A 17,728-nucleotide genomic window follows, 5' to 3' on the forward strand; every position below is an offset into this window, starting at 1 on the left:
AGCTTATATACCAGCTTATTTTTATATTTTTCTTTTCTTTTCTCTGCCGCGGTCCCCCTGTTGTTGGTGTCTGTTTGTTGGTCTCCTTTCTTTCCTCTTGTCTAGTGTGTCTTCTTCAGGTTATTTGTGCTGATTGTAATTCTTGTTTTGAGTCCCGTACCAGCAATACTACACCCATGTGCTGAACTCCTTTGAGAGCCCTGCGTGTTAAGTACCTCTCTGTACGCAGAGAGGCTCTTTCTCCTATTTATCTCGCATTCTGTATGTTGATTCTGCAACAATTTTTCCTGAGAGTTTATGTTATTAGTCTCTAAATGTCCATCATTTTTGCAATTTATTGTCTTTTCTTTCTGTACGGCACTTATGTATGCAGTTTATTTTCATGTTTTCTCATCAGTACATATTCCGTATTATCCATCAAATTTTTTGTATGTTATATTCCTGCTGGTCATTGTATATGTTCTTGACCGATTGCTGCTTCCTATTCTATAATAAAATTATTTGTAAAAAAAAAAAAATATATATATATATAATTTTTTTTATTTTTAATTTTTTACTACTTTTTTCTTTAAGATTTTTTTCATATTTTACTATGACCAAAGTAGTACAATGTTACCATAGTAACATTGTACTACTTTGGGGAAGTGATCAGTATTTTTTTTTTTTTTTTTTACACAATTTGCTTATAGCAAAGAATTACTTTGCTATAAGCAAGCATTTACCTGAATGACATTGATTCATTCAGGGTTTTTTTTTTTGTGCTTAGCTGTGATTTGGCAACGGCTAAATCACATGACACAGCTGGGCTGTGATTGGCCCAGTTTGTGCATGTGATCGCTGTGACCAATCACAGCTAGACACACTAGTATACAATGGATGGCATGAAGTCATCCATTGCATACAACTGTCATGTGACCTGCTGTGATTGGTCACAGCAGGTCACATGGTACCGGCGACGGGGCCGGTATTTAGATCTGTCATCGGCCATGTCCGAGGTACACGGCCGGAGACAGATCGCGCCGCTGTGCAGCTCTGCAGGCGCGCAAACTGCGCATGCCCGGGAGTACGCCATATGGCGTCCACCCGGAACGCTGAGGGATTTTGCCGGCCGCTAAACGGCCATTGGCCAGGCGGCAAAAGGTTAAAGAGCTCAGACAGGTGCTACAAAGTTAGGTTAATGAGTGGAGTAGAGGTGGACTTTTTAAAGGCACAGTAACAGGTCTTTGAGAGCCAGAATTCTTGCTGTTTCTTAGGTGTTCAAATACTTATGTTCAGCAGTGCAAGACAAATAAATTCTTTAAAAATCATACAATGCGATTTTCTGAATTTATTTTTTAAATTCTGTCTCTGAGTGGGAATGCACCTACAATATGAATTTCAGACCCCTCCATGATTTCTAAGTGGGAGAACTTGCAAAATCGCAGGTTGTTCAAATACTTCTGTTCCTCATTGTATCTGTAAAGTTTATTAGACGGCACTTCACAGTACAGATGGACAATTATCCAAAACACACTGAAAAAGCAACACAGGAGTTTTGAAGTAAAAGAGGTGGAATATTCTGCAATGTGCAATGTCAATCACATGATCTCAACCCAATTGAGCATGCATTTCACTTGCTGAAGGCAAAACTAAAGGCAGAAAGGCCCACAAAGAACAACTGAAGACAGCTGCAGTTAGAGCCTGGCAAAGCATCAGAAAGGAGGAAACCCAGTCTTTGGTAATGTCCATGGGTTCCAGACTTCAGGCAGTCATTGCCAGTAAAGGATTCTCAACAAAATATTAAAAATTAACATTTTATTTATGATTATATTCATTTGTCCAATTATATTTGAGCCCCTGAAAATGGAGGGACTGTGTATAAAAATGGTTGCAGTTCCTAAAATGTGTACATATTTATGTTCAACCCCTTGAATTAAAGCTGAAAGCCTGCACTTCAAATTCATTTGGATTGGTTCATTTTAATTTATTCTGGTGGCATTCAGAGCCAAAAGTATGAAAATTGTGCCTGTGTCCAAATATATATGGACATAACTGTATGCATGTATATTCCCACACCAACATCATATATCAAGACTACCCATAACGTTATCTCAATATTTGTTATTCATGACCTCGCCGTTTTACCTTTGGATAATGATAATATGTAAAGTGTTTATTAGTATCCCTTTATTTACTGTTATTTATTCCTTGTCTTCTTACTTTTATTTGTTTTATATGGCCAGAAACTAGGGAACTGGTGTTTAGTACAGCCATCCAGTTTATGCCACCGTTAATATTGTTGGAACCGGTTTTCCCACGATCATGGCATTCAACCATCGCCTCCTATTTGGCAGCTATAGGAGTATACTCTTAGGCCTATAGAAGGAGCTAGCGGCTCAGAGCATGTAACCTGTGTGTCTCTGTGATCTAGGCCTCCAACTCTTCCAGTCAGTCTGGTGACCATCTTCATCTCCATGAACCCCTAGGATTGCAGCTGGCATTTCCTGCAGGACGGAAAGGAGCAGCCCATGGATTTACAGATGAGCCCTATTATAGATTTACTCTTGTGAGTGTCTTTTGTCCTGTGCCATTACATTGCTTACTAATCTACTACACTCATTTGGCGCCTCTTTTTCTTTCTTCTTCTGTTATTTAGAGTTGGCAACACTCTAAAGGAAGGCAGCCACTACCTTCACCAAAGTCTTTGATTATTTTGTGGACTCTCTTGGTCATGGCTCTGTATAGCACCCACACAGCCACTTGACTATTATGGTTGACTTTTACCTATATTCTGGATAACACACCTCTGTGCACCAGTATTATATGATTGATGTAAAGGAGAACCTTGTGGACTGTGATGTAAAGGGGAACACTGGAGTCGGGGGAAACCTGTGGGCTCTTGTGCAAGGTGGGGCTCTGGTAACCAGGGACTTGCTTACATCAGATTTTCCATTTACATCAGAGTCCACAGCATTCCTCCTTACATCAGAGTCCATAGTGTTCCCTTTTTACATCAAGGTCCAGAGTTCCCCCCTTGCACTGTAAAGGGGAACCTTGAAGATTCTAATAAAACTCAGCACAAAGTTCTCCCTTACATCAACCTGACCTTCATGTAAAAGGGAAGTAGGTTTGCCTTTTGTTATACCTTATGTACGTTGCTAGTCGCACTAGCTACATGTTTGTAGCTTAAATATATTTGTATTTGCAACGAAAATGGTCATTTTGGCTGTCCGTGAATCTTCTGTGTTTCAATAGTACAAAATTGGCTCTGTTAGTAAATCTCTGTGTCGTATCAGTAAATTTCACTTTGGGAGGTTGGCAAATCTGGTACTGTTTGATAAGATCTAATGTTTGCCTGTGGTAAATGTTAAAATTGTAACAAAACTTTTTTTTTTTTTTAAACTCGAAAGGCTTTTTTTGTATTCTTCATAATATACTTTTCTCAGAGATTCAGCCGGATGTTGGACACTACGCATATAAAAAGAAAAAAAAAAGCCAGCCCCCTCAAATGGCTTTTGCCTCAAAACATCAGGAATCTAACCTTTCTTTGGCACCAGCCATTTTACCAGGCTTCAGTCTCCCAGGTTTGCAAAGCAGCGAATTTGTTTACTATCCACACTACAGATTATTGTGCATATACAATAACTTTAAAGTTTAGTAATTCATTAGCATACAAGAATGTCACACCATCTCCAAAACAATATTCAAAACACTGTTTTAAGCTTTTGTTTTATTATAAAAATTAATTCTTTGTTACAATTCGGCTTACAGTAATAATGAAACTTTATACAAGGTCATTGGATTTTTTTTTTAATTATACACAGCTTCCAAATAAAGCCCATATTTTACAAAAAAAATATATGAAAAAGAAAAACTTTGAATGAGTGGCTCTGAGATGACCAAATGTTGGCCGATAGCATAAAACAATACATCCTTGTGCAGATCTGTCGTACCAGCAGCAGGAGATGGGAAGTGGAAAAGCGTTAAAGCTTGAACACAGATACGACATTTATATAGGATCAGTGCCGTCTCTATCTAATCTTTCTCGCGTAGTCATAGCACACACGAATTAGCCATCACTGTCCTTATAATTAAAAGGAGGCCTTACATGTAATATACAGGTGAGTGTTTCAAGAAGTTGAATAGGAAATATGACAAGTAGGACTGGAGGCCCTATTCATGCACTAGCCACCAGATATGTCACTGAGAATGCACCCATCTATCAAAACCGTTTCTGTGATTGACAGCCTGGATGTATTAACTATGGAAGAACCTGTGTGAGTCCTACTCTCGCTGTTGGCCTTTTTCCATCTGTATTAAAAAGAGTATTCAGCAGAAGTGAAGACTTTTTACAGAAAAAAAAGCCAAAGTGAGCAGTAGAGAAGAGTTGGGAAATATGGCTCCATTCACACCTAAGTGTTTTGTAGCTCAAAACTCAGACGCGCAAAAAGCAAAATCCCATTAAGTTCAATGGCCCCTGTTCACAGCCGAGTGTGAACAGGGGCCATTGCAATGAATGGAATTTGTTGTTGAGAATATGTAAGCCACAAAACGCTCAAGTGTGAAAGCAGCCTAAGCTAAAAAGGTGAGCAGAGGTCTAGAGTTCACAGTACCAGAGACCTTGTGATAGCCCTTGCTCATTCCCAGCATTTCCTAATAAATGGAAATTACACTAAATTATAAAGAGACAGTATCACCTTGCCTAGTCAGGGTTATGTTAGGGTCTGTAAAACTCCCGAGAACTTTTTTTTCTCACCTGTACAGTGATCCCCTGCTGGGGTGCCCATCTGGTTTATCCATTAGGCTCCATGCACACTGGGCGTTTTAATAACGCTGGTAACGTTAGCTGTGTAAAGACAAGTTACGTTTAGTGTTTTTTTGCATTAGCGTTTAACCTTTCTTTTACATTTGTGTTTTTTAGCTGTTTTTTTTACCAAATGTTTTCTTAAAAAAAAAAAAAAAAAAAAAGAAGATGTACAAAAATGCCAGTTTGCCACATTTTAACAGCATTAGAGCATTTTTACAGCTACAAAACTCCTCTAGAAACCCACTAGTTCTGGGGTTTTTTCCAGCCAAAAACCATTGATTACAGTCTGTGTGTGCATGGATAACACAGGATAACATGCTGGGGAGTTAACTGGTTGTAGAAAAAAAAAACGCCAAAAACAGCCGCTGTAAAAACATCCAGTATGCATGAGAACTTATGTAACACTGCTTGGGCCTAGCCCTGAGCCCTGCATGAAATAAGATCATGAAAAATGCTGGATATTTTGCAACAACTTTCTCTAAAGATGGATTGGCAGTCAAGCACTAAAGATGTAAGTAGAAGGTGGTCAGGGGTAGGTTACCAAATATGTGTTGACAGGCTTTTACTTCAAGCAGGTATTCCATTTCTATACAAATCTATGGGAATGCAAAATCCACTTGAAGCAGGTCAAATGTAGGTCAGAAGGAGGTCAACTGCAAGCCACATATATCTGTTCTTGAATTCTGAATGATCTCAGAAGCACCTCATACTGAAGCCTTTAACACAAGCCCAAAACCAGATGATACAGGTCCTTACACAGACACTGCCATATTGCTCTGAATGGGCAAGACAGGGTGCCTTTATCAAAAAGTAATAGAAGTAACCTCACAGGATTATGTAGCTGGAGATTCATATAACAAGGACAAGCAGAACCACAAAACCTCATTGCATTTTAGTTTCTCCAATAAAGCAGAATAGAATGATCAACAGAATTATATATGAAAATCCATCCAACAAGCAGGATGAGTTTGGTCTCCAAACTCGCACAGGACTCCTTTTCAAAACCGCACTACAGCTGGACTGCAAGCGTGTGAACACCCTCCATAGGAATACAGTTTATTTCATGTGAATCTGGTAGTTTAAAGTGCAAAAAAAAAAGCACGTGTGAACTAGGGCTAAATCTTGTAATCTAAAAAAATACAAAACTATTATTTGCAAAAAGGGAAGTAAATAAAAATGCCATCAGCAAGAGGGAATGTTTCTGAAGAGCAGAATAACTGCTCCGATAAAAAAAAAAAAAAAATTAAAAATTAAAAAAAAGCACACACATGAAAATGTAATTTCATACAAGCAGTATCTGTAAACTTTTTGTACTGGTGCACATGTGAATATGCAAAAGGTACAGGTCCGACTTCCCCATGTCTTTGAAGGAATTAAAATGGTTTAGTTGTTAGTGACCAATGCCCGAGTATATAAAAAAAACCAAAAAAAAAAACCCACTATTATGTATCATGGTACATACAAGGTGCTCCCATGACGTAAGAATGAGGGATTAAATACACTGGTCTGCATGCGCTAACAACTTTGTAAACATTTTACAATTTGGTTTAAAATGACAGCACACGCCAGTTGTTTTTTGTCCATCCAACATTGCAGGCTAACTTTTACTTTGCTAGGACAAGGCTGGGCAAAACCTAGGGACCAGCATCAGAATCCTGCAATTGTAGAACTCTTTTTCCTGTTGTAGTCAATGGATGTGTGTACTAATTGGCTCTTCACCGATAACTATCCATGGTTTAAGAGTAGTCTTCTAGAATTAAAATCTCTGTAAATAACAGTGGAACTAAACCCTGCTGTTCTTCACATTCAAGGAAGCTACCATCTTAGTTTCTGATCTGCTGTTGTCATGGCGCTGCACATGTGATCAGTTATGACACCAGCCATTTGAAGGCTTGACAGTTACATTGAGAGTACAAGAAACTGAGTATCATTCAGGACATGCCCTGAATGTAACGGTTTTGGGAAACGGTTACATTGATGGTTTTAGTTTCATTTTAATGAACAAAATAAACTTTTTATCATGGTCTATTACTTATAGCGAATCTTCCTCTGATGGCCCATGTCTCTGGACTCTTCCCCATTCCAACGCTGCAACTTTTGTAGGACTCTTGGGTATTGAACAATTGGAGTGCTGGATGCCTGTGTCCCCTGCTGCCTGCTATGGCTTCATACTCCAACCTGAACATCACTACAGGATTCAGCAGTCATAAGAGTCCAAGAACGGAGACACTCCTGGAGTGCGTAAAAACTGCATTGTGGGAATGGAGGGGAGGGTGGGTGACATGGACTGCCAGCAGCTGTCCTACAGTCCAACAACCACCTCCTATAAGGTCAACATTACAATGATGGACTAACAGCTTTTCTGCCGTCATGCACCATTCAATAGGCTGGATTTTCCTGTAACACTATAAAAGGATGAAAGTGTGTATCTAATCCAAACATAAAATGTGCAATTACAAAGCAAAACAGTCACAAAACCCTTCATAACCCCAATACTAATGGACACATTTTAAACTCCTGCATTCTGGTGACTGCACGAAGCAATTATCTGAACATACTGCAAGGATATATAAATGGGATATACACTTTTAGAAAAATGTTACATTTTGCGTTTATAAATACAAATACAGTATCTACATCATACAAGGTATTAAAAAACAAAACAAAAAAACACTTAACATTCGCAGCTTTGGAAAATAGAAAATACACTTTTCAGGCTTTGACTACCGGGGTAAGCTCCAGTAGACCTCAGACAACAGAAGGGTTAAAATGAACATACTGTAATCCAAGAATCCATTCTATGAAACCGTAAACATAATCTACTGACAGACCCAAAAAGCTTAAAGCGGACCTTTCCCCCCAAACCTATACAACATGTAAACATGTTTTGGTCATATGTTAAAACAGTAATGGTATAAAATCACACTTGCTTCTCTTTTGTTCCCGGAATTTGCAAGACACTGGTGAGGTAGCTGTCCCCTGGGAAGGCTATGTCACCAGTGCTTTCCAGAAAACTCTTTTGGGTAAAAAGCAAATGCTCACAAGATTTTATGTGAAATCCCGCTAGATGTCAAGGAAAAGGCTTTTTTTTCTTTTGTAAAGCAGAGATTAAGCCATGGAACATATAAATAACAAACCACTCCAGATCTCCCACACAGGCCTTAAGCAAGCTAGTGCAAATTGTTGTTTATACATTACCATGGCTTCAGCAATGAGTGTTGGGTGGCGTAATGAAGCTTACTTTGCATAAGTCTTCACAATGCATATATAAACCATTTCAGATCTCATACAGAACATGTACAAGATTTCGGTTGGGGCACCATCGGTGGGCTATCCCAGAGAACAAGGAAGAAGAAGCCAGCCACCGATTAAGTTTAATTTTTAAAATGGTGGTGCAGGATTTCAAGCCAAAGCAATGAAACTAGCAAAAATAGAAACTCAAAAGGCAAGTCAGTAACCATATTAAAATATTTTACTATAAACATTTCATAGATGTTGGTGGTTTAAAATAATGGGAGAGAGGTCAGCTTTACTCGTGGGGTAATCTAGCATGTAAATACTGGCCAGCTGCCTTGAGCTTTATCTTTCTAATGGCCACTGAAGCCACCCACTGCAGAGACAGCAGGTTGTCTATCAGGAGAGCAGGCTGAAATTTGCATACTACAGTACTACATGATTTGGGGCTACATTCCAACTAAAATATTTAAGAGGAGCTGCCTGCTGTGAAATAGTTCTGATCCTGTGGCATCTTTTGGATCACTTTAGGTTCATTTTAAACACAAAACCGAGCTACTTTGGTGATCTGACAGGCACAGGCAAGCTGGAGGGCTCCAGTTAATAGTCCTGCACACTGGTTTTAGTGGTTTGTCCCAGCATGTATCTCTGACATGACAGTAGTGGTACATTTCATTTTGCGGGTCACAGAGCAGATAGTATAGAATTTCCAGGACCTGTGCTAGGACAAAAAGTGGGGAAAAAGTCATAAAACAGCTTAAAATATTTTTCTCAGATCAGCAGGCTTCTGAAAACAGGTACAAACTATCCCCTAAAGCCGGCTATACATGGATCACAATTCAGCTGGTTCAGCAGGGACCAGCCAAGTTTCAAACCATGTATGGGGCAGGCTTGGTTGTGCACAAGTCAATCAACAATTGATCAATTTGTGTACAACCAACCTGTTGGGTTATTTCTTGAACGATCAGTGCCACTGGCTATAGCCAGCAACACTGATCATTGTATTCAGACAGTGGGGAAGGCTCCCAGTCATGAGAACACAATAGCACGACAGAAGGATTCCTCCATCCACCTCGAATGTGTGGATGGAGGAATTGGCTCATTTTTTTTCCGTGCAACCTAACTGAATGGAAAAAAAAATTTAATTTTTTTTTAAAAAAATCATGTATGGCCAAGCTAACAAGCATCACTGTGCTATAACTATCAACACAACATTTTATTATTTTTTTCTTGTAACAAGTGGAAGGGGGATGTGTTAATTTCATCACCTGACAGAAAACTTAAAATTTCAGGTCCTCAGCCATTCGATAACTTCCTTCTGATGCTGCAGAAATTAGAACATCTACATGATAGGACACCTTCATCTAACGTCTCCGCTGTGCTGTCTGGGATTTCTTGGTCTGTGTCAAGTTTCTAATGATGCAAATGCCTCTCATGTGGACATGCATACACTGTTGCCTGAATGAAGCACGCGGGAAAAGATCAGCAACATCCAAATTCCACCTGCCTATGTCGGTTTTAAGGGGACCCTTATCATGAAGTTGCTTGTCACTGACAGAGGCTGAACCTATCCAGGTTCCAAAATCAGTCCTAGGTTGGGAGCAGGTGCTTCACTTCAACGGCACTTTAGAGTTATGGAAGCCTCCCGCACTGAGCAAAATCCTGGGTTAACGGCAGGAAGAGCCCCTGTCTCTTCAACAATTAAAAAACAGTAAAAAAAAAAAAACCACATAAAATTAAAATTTACACAGTAAAAGGTTATAACACTGTAGAAATCCAAGGGAAAAGAACTGCTGCACTGCGTGGAAATTCAAATGATGGTAACTTTGAATAATAAAGGCAAAGAGGTCCCCCCTCTTCAGAGGAAGAGGTCCCAATCAGGGACTCTATTGTCCAGATGAATAAAATTACCAGCCTGTGAATTTCCATGGAGTACAGCTGGACTTTTGCCTTGTCATTTGCAGTCTGTGGTGTAGGATGAGCCCCTGCAGGTTCTCAGGACCCAGTCTCTTAGGAGTAACCTGATCTAAGTCAGCGCAACCCACATTTTTGTAAAAACACTGTAGACCTGTCCAATAACACAGAAGAGAACAGAGTATAACGGTTAAAACCCAATAATAAAAACATTCTGATCTTGCAGTCTAATTGGTTCACATGGCATATTACAGATTTTACCATCTTTGGAAAGTAGAATTCTATATGGGTAAAATGCTTCTGTTTAGTGTTCATCTTGCTGAACTTAGAAACAAATCAAATGTCAAAGACACATTGACAACCCAGGAAGTGCCACAAGGAAGGATGAACTGGTGCTAACTGCTGCTCTCAGAATACCGCCACCTACCCCAGTTGAGTTTAGACGTCTCCTGTAGCTCACAATCACTCGGAATCTTTTTGGCATTAAGACTTCTTTGCTTCCGCAGCATCCGTTTAAGGCATTTTGTGTGTTCACGTTGCAAAAATAGATATTTATATATATATTTGTACAATATACTGGCAGAGCAAAAATCCTTTGTACAAAAATTGGATCTGTGAGGGAATGAGCTGGGTTTTTGGGTTTATGGCACAGGGATGATGGAGTGATCTAAGAAAATATATAAATATCCTTTTTCATTATGTACAAATAGGTCCACTGGCTGAACTCCTTGCTCGCCACTGAAGAGTTCTGTGAAAATAGAACTGTACATGAAGCTTTCCATGGACCCCCCTCTCTCCACAGGGTTTGCGTATATACAAGTGGGGGGTTGGAATCTCAGGAAGAGTCTGTGCAAGGAGAGGGGGGCGGTGGATATAAGTGATGAGAGTAACTGCGTTCTGTGTAAGGGGATGGCGGGCAGCTCTCCTCAGCAGACAGGTACTGACTGCGTGGGGTCGGTGGAGGTGGGACCGGTTCTGAGTCATAGTTGAGATCACTGGTGTAGCCTTTCGCTGTGGTTGAGGTCAGGCGGTGGCTGGGGGTATAGTCACTATCGCACACGTCTGTGCTGCATGGCGTGGTGGGAGGAGCAAAATGGCGGTAGCTGTATGGTCGATAACTGAAGAGAGAAAGCAAAAACCATCAACACGGTATTGCAAACAAACTACACTGTGTTTCTGTGCCTATTTAAATATATCCATATCCCAAAAGCTAAAGGGTCCTAAATACTCCAACTGCAACTACAAGTTTAAGCATTTTTAGATCATGCAGGAATTTGCTGCTTCACAAGAACAAGAGGATCACAAACAATTCTGCTTAAAGCTGAATTTTAGGTAAATACCAAGGTGGGGAAAGCAAAAAGTGATTAGTGGCTAACCAAAATGTTTTAAAAATACAAGCTTTTGGAGCTTTAAACCTCTTTTTCAGGTATTATGACAGATAAAATGCTGAAAATTGCAAGGAAAAAAAAGGAATTTTGACTTGCCCATTAGTACCATATCTTGGAGCAAAAAACTGTACAATGGCTGAACATTCATAGACCATGGTTATAGACTGGTACCGTCAGGCGATTGGACACTGGGAAGCTTTTGAGGACACACCCTCTGCAAAGGCCTAAACCTGTCCTTTCAGAGTGCTGAAGAAAGGCATCATAGATGTCTATGGATGCCAAGTATTTCATGCAAAACTTTGTAATTTTAAAGGTGTTTGTTTAGGAAGTTTAGGTCCAGGATATGACAAAAACCCTTGTTGGGTTTTGGTACAGTGAACAGGTTTCAATGGAAACCTTGAACCTGTCTTTTGGAGGTACAGACACAACTACCTCCTGGGACAAAAAATGGTTTAGAGATGGTTCATGTTCTAAAGATGAACTTAATATTTCCATTAGTTGCAGTGCACTTATTTAAAGACGGAGTCTTATATCTACTATAAAGCTACAGCATTGGTTCGATAATCACGACAAACCTGTCTTACACCTTTTCATGTTGCTGATCCTTGTTTGGGTCCAGCTTTGGTTAACAAGAAGGGCAGTACCATGGAGGAGGCTTCAGGAGCTGGTAACTAGAGGAATGGACCATGACCCTGGACATGAATAGCTCCCCACTCAGCACCAAGGTGAACACTCAAAAGAAGGATCCAGTGACCCAAGCAATATCAGAGGCCATCCCAACAGCGTGAGATCCAGGTACAGTTCCCAACACTGAGATTACACCAATCTGGATGCTATCCTAGCTAAAACTATAGAATAAGGCAGTGGAAAGTTGACTATAAATCAAAAATAAGGAAAATGGTTAAGCGTAGAAAAACTTTGGACAAGTTTTTCACCTGAAGATACTAGCAAAAATACGAGGTCCCATGGAGTGGGAGGGGATTATAGGGGTATGGCCAGGAGCAGTGTTCAAAAGCTTTGTCAGTGTCCAATCACCTGAATGTAGCAGCCTAAAACCTGCAGCCTGTGGTCCTTTACTGTACAAGTAAGACACTTTAAACAGAGCTAGGAAGGGTGAAAACATTATTAGGGCTTTGTTGCTTTCTCTGTCCTTGTTTGAGGAAGGAGGTATCTCCTCATGTTGTGTGGTCACCAGAACAGCAACGAGGTAAAAGATCTCCAACTAGGGCTCCTGATCCCTGTGATAGTCAATTACAGTGATCACATGATAAGAAAAGCCAGGAAGTGTGACTTTCCCCAATCAGTGGCAACATTTCTTAAAGAGATGGCACAAAAGGAATGGGAAAAAAAAACCTGCATACAGTAAGGGCCCACTGAATACTAGAACATGAGGGAAAGATGAGAACTCCCATCTGGAGCTTACCTGTACGATCTGTGTGTGGATGGGCTGTTTGATGAATATCCAAACTCCATAGTGTAATGTGAACGCTCTGTGGCTGGGGAAGGAGGAGGATTCAAAATCTACAATTTAAGGAGATAGGGGGAAAAAAAAAAAAAGCAAAAATGTTAAATGTGCATTTTTAGCAGCAAATAAAAAAAAAACTACAGCAGTAGAGAAAACTCACAGGTGGGAAATATGTTCCTTTGGTGCTGGAAGAACTGCTAGATGATGCTCCGGTCACATGAGCACGATCATAAGGAGGTCCGCTACTCCCACCCATAATACTCAGTGAGCTGATGACAGACTTGCCTCGTGACATGCCTGAATAGAGAGATATGACAATCAGATGATAGAAGTAGAAGCTCTGGATCTTCTAAGTGGTTGAGATTACTTTATAGAATATCAAACTATCACCACCATATTTAATGTGAAATGTGTATCCCATCACTGAAGGCCAATTATGGCTCAATAAAACTAAGCAATGCGGACTATAACTTCAATGATTAGGGCAGAGTAAGAGTTAACTACAGCTTCTGAACTGATGAGAAAATATTAAAGTTGAACTCCAGGCAAAAAGCCAAACGCACAGTTGCAATACATACGTTTAGAGTTTTTTTGCAAAGGAATTGTAATTTTGACCAGCATTCTGCGATAGACACAGCTCTGCTGATCAGGATACTTCCTGGTTTAGCATCTTGCTCACTGGATAGACCAGAAGATGCATATTCATTGCTCAATGACTGAAGGTGACACAGGAAGCCCCACTTTTCAAAAGTACAAAATACATTTGTACACAAACGATTCTTTTATGTGAAATCAGTAAATAAAATTGTGGTGGGTCACACCCATAACTCAATTGCCTTTAGTGACAAGAAATGTTAGTCTTCATTAAGCCTTAACACAGGTCCCCTAGTGCATTCTGTTCTGATTTTATTAACATCGACTGCTCAAGCCCTGAAGAAGCCTTCACCTTTTAAAGTGTATTTTCAACACAGTTACTTGACTGCAATTATCTTGTATATCTTAACACTGCGGTTGGTGGACGTTTAACAGAGCAGCTCTTGAAAACTACCAGAAGTGAACTATGCCCAAAATTTCCAAGGCAACTGAACACCAGATTCTAAACAATTACAGCTAAATAGCTCCTGAACAAATAAAGCACATGCGCATCTCACAAAGCCTCTAAAGTGCCAAGTACTTTTTTCACGCATAATGAATTATGCATGCAAGAAGTGTTGGGCACTTAGGACGCTTTGTCCAGCACAGCTTCTGGGCATTGACAGTGCTTGGGGCACTAGCTATTTGAATAGTGGCTGAATAGCATTGTCAGCCCCACATCAGAAATAAGGTTATAAAGCAAGGCAATGACAGTATCACCAAGTAATCTTATAATAAGTTAGACTAAGATCAAGAAAAAAAAATGATTTGAATGGGAATATATTATGGAAACCTTCTATAAGATAATTTTTCACTACAAGGAAGTCTTTGATAGTTAGATTTGTATAACTAGTAATATGCAATTATTTGACCTAGAGCATTGGCTCAACTACTCTTTATATCTATGAACCAATGATAGAGTCTAACTTGAATACATAAAATGCTTATGACTTGTTATTGTATGAAATCCTTAAGAAGCAAACAAAACCCCCAAAAACTATTGTTAGCCACATATTTAAGGGTTTCCCTAATCTCCATGCTAAAATGGTATCATGCAGAAATTCAGCACAAATAAACTGCGGGTTTTCAGATGGCACACCTAGACCTGAGAAAAGATATGATTGGTGGGATGTGAACAGCTAACGTTTTGGGAACATTTCTGTAAGAAAATGCTGGTGTACACACACACACTAGAGGCAGTTAAAGGAAAAGCCCAGAGGGCAGGAGGAGAGCTCCACTCCACACATTGTGTCCCTAAGCAGGGATGTAACATGACTCCACTGACTTCCACAATAGCTTCACAGGGGGTCAGATGTGGCTGTTCATTGATTTCTGCAATAAGATACTGGCTACATCCTCAGAAGAAATCAAATATAAAAGCCACAACAAAGGGCCACAGAGCAAACACAGTCTATACACCCTGCCAGCATGAGCGCTCCACCTATAATTCCTCTATGCAGGGATCTTCATGTGGGGGATATAACAAAACATTTTAGATGTAACCTACAGTTACAGCCAGCCAGATGTGGATCAAAATTTGTCTGCTACAGCAGTTACCGGTCAAATTTTGATCCATACATGGGGCAGACTGGTTGCACAGAAGTCAATCTACAGATCAACTTCTGTAAAGCTAGTCCGTTGTAAACGTTCTGCAGTCAGCGCTGCCGGCTATGTCCAGCAGCACTGATCATTGCATTCTTACAGCAGTGAAGTCTCCCTGCTGTCAGAACACAATAGCTCTGCTGGCGATTTCCCCCCCCCCCCCCCACCTTGAATGTGTAGATGGGGGAAATTGGGTCTTTTTTTTTTTTCTTTCAACCTACTAGTTGGGGGGGGGGGGGGGGAGAATACCAATACATGGGCTGCCTAAAGCTGGTCATAGATGGATAGAATGTTGAACTAAAATTCTGAGGAAAAGTCTTAAGAAAAAATGTCAGAATATTCTAAGAACATTCAATTATGGTTTTAAAGATTTAATTTTCTTTCAACATTTGATTTTAGAATGAACAGAAATTTGTTCAATCGATAAAATTTTCTGTCCTACTCCTCGTCACTGCTTTCGAAAAATTAACGTGGATTTAATCCACTAATGTTTAGAGAAATTTAGAATCTTGTTTTCCTAAGAATTTTCATTTGAAATCCTACACATCTATGGCCAGCTTTAGTTGGCCGTTCTTGAGAGGAGACAGTAACATCATACTAGCATTATTGGTGCAAGCAAGTGACCACTTCATGTACAGAGTACAGATGGTCTCAAGATCTGTAAAGGATCAAGGTGGTTTGAAAATTTTACCCAAATATACATTTGCCCAAAACTGAATCCTCCTTCACTTGATGTAATAGGAGACGGTTTGGATGGTTGCTGATGCACAAGGGAATGTTTTTCAGGGGGCCGGATTTGAAAACTATCAAAATGCATAGCCTAATTAAAACATCTAGCCTCATTCATGAGATAAACATTCCTTCTTAAAAGGAGCAATAGTGCTTCAATATTACCCATTAAGGAAAATTTCCAGGCTCATCCAAATAAAAGAAATCTCTTCAAAAGGAGGCCAAACCTCTCAATCATGTATTGCCCGAACAAATGACCCCATTGAAGGATTTTATTTTCTGTTTCGCTCAGCTAGGTGCACTGGATACAAATATACAAACACAAAACACATGTTCCTCACCAGGTAGCGATCCAGTAAGGGAGCTGGGATGGGGGACATAACCCAGCGGTACAGAGGCTGGCCCATGCACAACATAGTCATTAGCCATGGTCTCTCCATCACCTTTCATGCGGGGACACAGCACACGCTGACACACAAAGTAAACTCCGCCCACCACGAAAACCGTAAGAATAACCCCAATGATAGAGCCAATGGTGTTGGTTGAGGGTGGAGGTGGTTCTTCTGTAGGGTCTAGAAGGATCAAAAAAGTGTAATGTCAGATTACAGCAAATTAAAGACCAAAACCAGTTAAATAGTTAAATTAAATACATACAAGTATTACCTGCCACAGATTGTATAATGATGCTAAATACTTTTGTGATTCCCCGCACACACCACCAATTTGCTTTCTAGCTGCCTAACATAAGGGGGTGACAAAAATGCAGTTCTTGCCCCACCTCCTGCACTTCCACTATCACCACACTGCTGTTACTCACCCTGGGCCCTCTCCTTCACATAGCCCAAAAAACTTCCTCCACACCCCCACCCTCTGCTCTGCAATCACTTTACAGAGTAGTCTTTCCTACTGCATATCAATTTTAAACCTGCGGCTGCTATGTGGGGTTCTGAAATAAAGTGAGATTTCAGGTCATTACACTGGTTGAGCAGAATTTTGCTGGAATACCTAAATTAACCAGTTTTATATTTTTGTACAGTGACTTGCGGATCACTTACAGCAACCCAGTTCATCAGAGCTGTCGCTACAGTCTCGCTTGTGGTCGCACCGCCGATGTTTGCTGATGCACTGTCCACTGCCGCAGTGAAACTGGTCTGGTGTGCAGATTTCTGAGAAGATAAGAATCAGCAATTTTCAGTATTTACACAGATATATGACCAATAAGATCATTGAAAAATGAGCAGTGTGGGTCTCCCAGGGGGGAAATGAAAATTCTGAGATGCAGCACTAGAGGGATTGCAAGCAGACTGAAGAGGGTCCTGATTACCATCTATAGATTATTAATCATCAATAGAGGGATCATCAGCAGGAGAAAGGAGGTCCTTATTGCTTTATAAAGATCTTTATCACTAAAGGGATCACCAGCAGGAGGAAGGAGGTGCTGATTCCCATAAATAGGTCTCATTTATAATACTCCGGGGAATTCATAATGACTCCAATGCCACTTTTCTGAAGATTGTCCCCTTAAGAAGTACCTGCGCCTAATCCAGGCGAGAATTTGCATCAGTGTGGGTAACATTACTGGTATGTGCTGCCAATTCAGTTAGTTCTTACTACTGCCCCTTTTAGAATCTATTGCTATGACAGTGACAAATTCTTAAAGAATTACCACCAGTTGTTGGTTTTGGAAATTTGCAGTAATCAAGACCTACTTACAGAGGTACGCCACGCCTGTGCTGTATCTCTGGCCTTATTTAGTTATCTGCAGGGAGATTATCTGGTCGAAATCTAAATGTAAATGATAGGGAAGGCCTTGAAATTTCCACTCGCCTCCTCGCATTGGCGAGTGGAAATTATGGTGGGGGTGAGTGTGTCCCCAGGGCCGTCTTGCTAAGCAGGCTCGGAACTCAGGGCTGGATCTGTCATTCGCACTGGGAGAAAGAAAGAAAAGAAAAAGAAAAAGGAAAAGGGAAAGGGAAA

General features: G+C 40.3%; 1 protein-coding gene across 1 annotated transcript in view; it reads right to left on the minus strand.

The window, feature by feature from the left end:
- Positions 1-3,691: 3,691 nt before the first annotated feature.
- LOC149436154 (low-density lipoprotein receptor-related protein 6-like) overlaps positions 3,692-17,728 on the minus strand; it is an 83,831-nt gene continuing 69,794 nt past the window's right edge. The window contains exons 17-21 of the mRNA XM_089661963.1: positions 16,807-16,917; positions 16,093-16,323; positions 12,948-13,084; positions 12,746-12,843; positions 3,692-11,052 (exon numbers count right to left, since the gene is read on the minus strand). Of these exons, the coding sequence (XP_089518089.1) occupies positions 10,770-11,052; positions 12,746-12,843; positions 12,948-13,084; positions 16,093-16,323; positions 16,807-16,917 (860 nt within the window). The 3' untranslated portion in view covers positions 3,692-10,769. The remainder of the gene's footprint in view (positions 11,053-12,745; positions 12,844-12,947; positions 13,085-16,092; positions 16,324-16,806; positions 16,918-17,728) is intronic.

The sequence above is a fragment of the Staurois parvus genome, unplaced genomic scaffold (genome assembly GCF_062004578.1).
Source record: "Staurois parvus isolate SC_StPar_1 unplaced genomic scaffold, SC_StPar_1.0 ptg001417l, whole genome shotgun sequence".
Taxonomy (NCBI): domain Eukaryota; kingdom Metazoa; phylum Chordata; class Amphibia; order Anura; family Ranidae; genus Staurois; species Staurois parvus.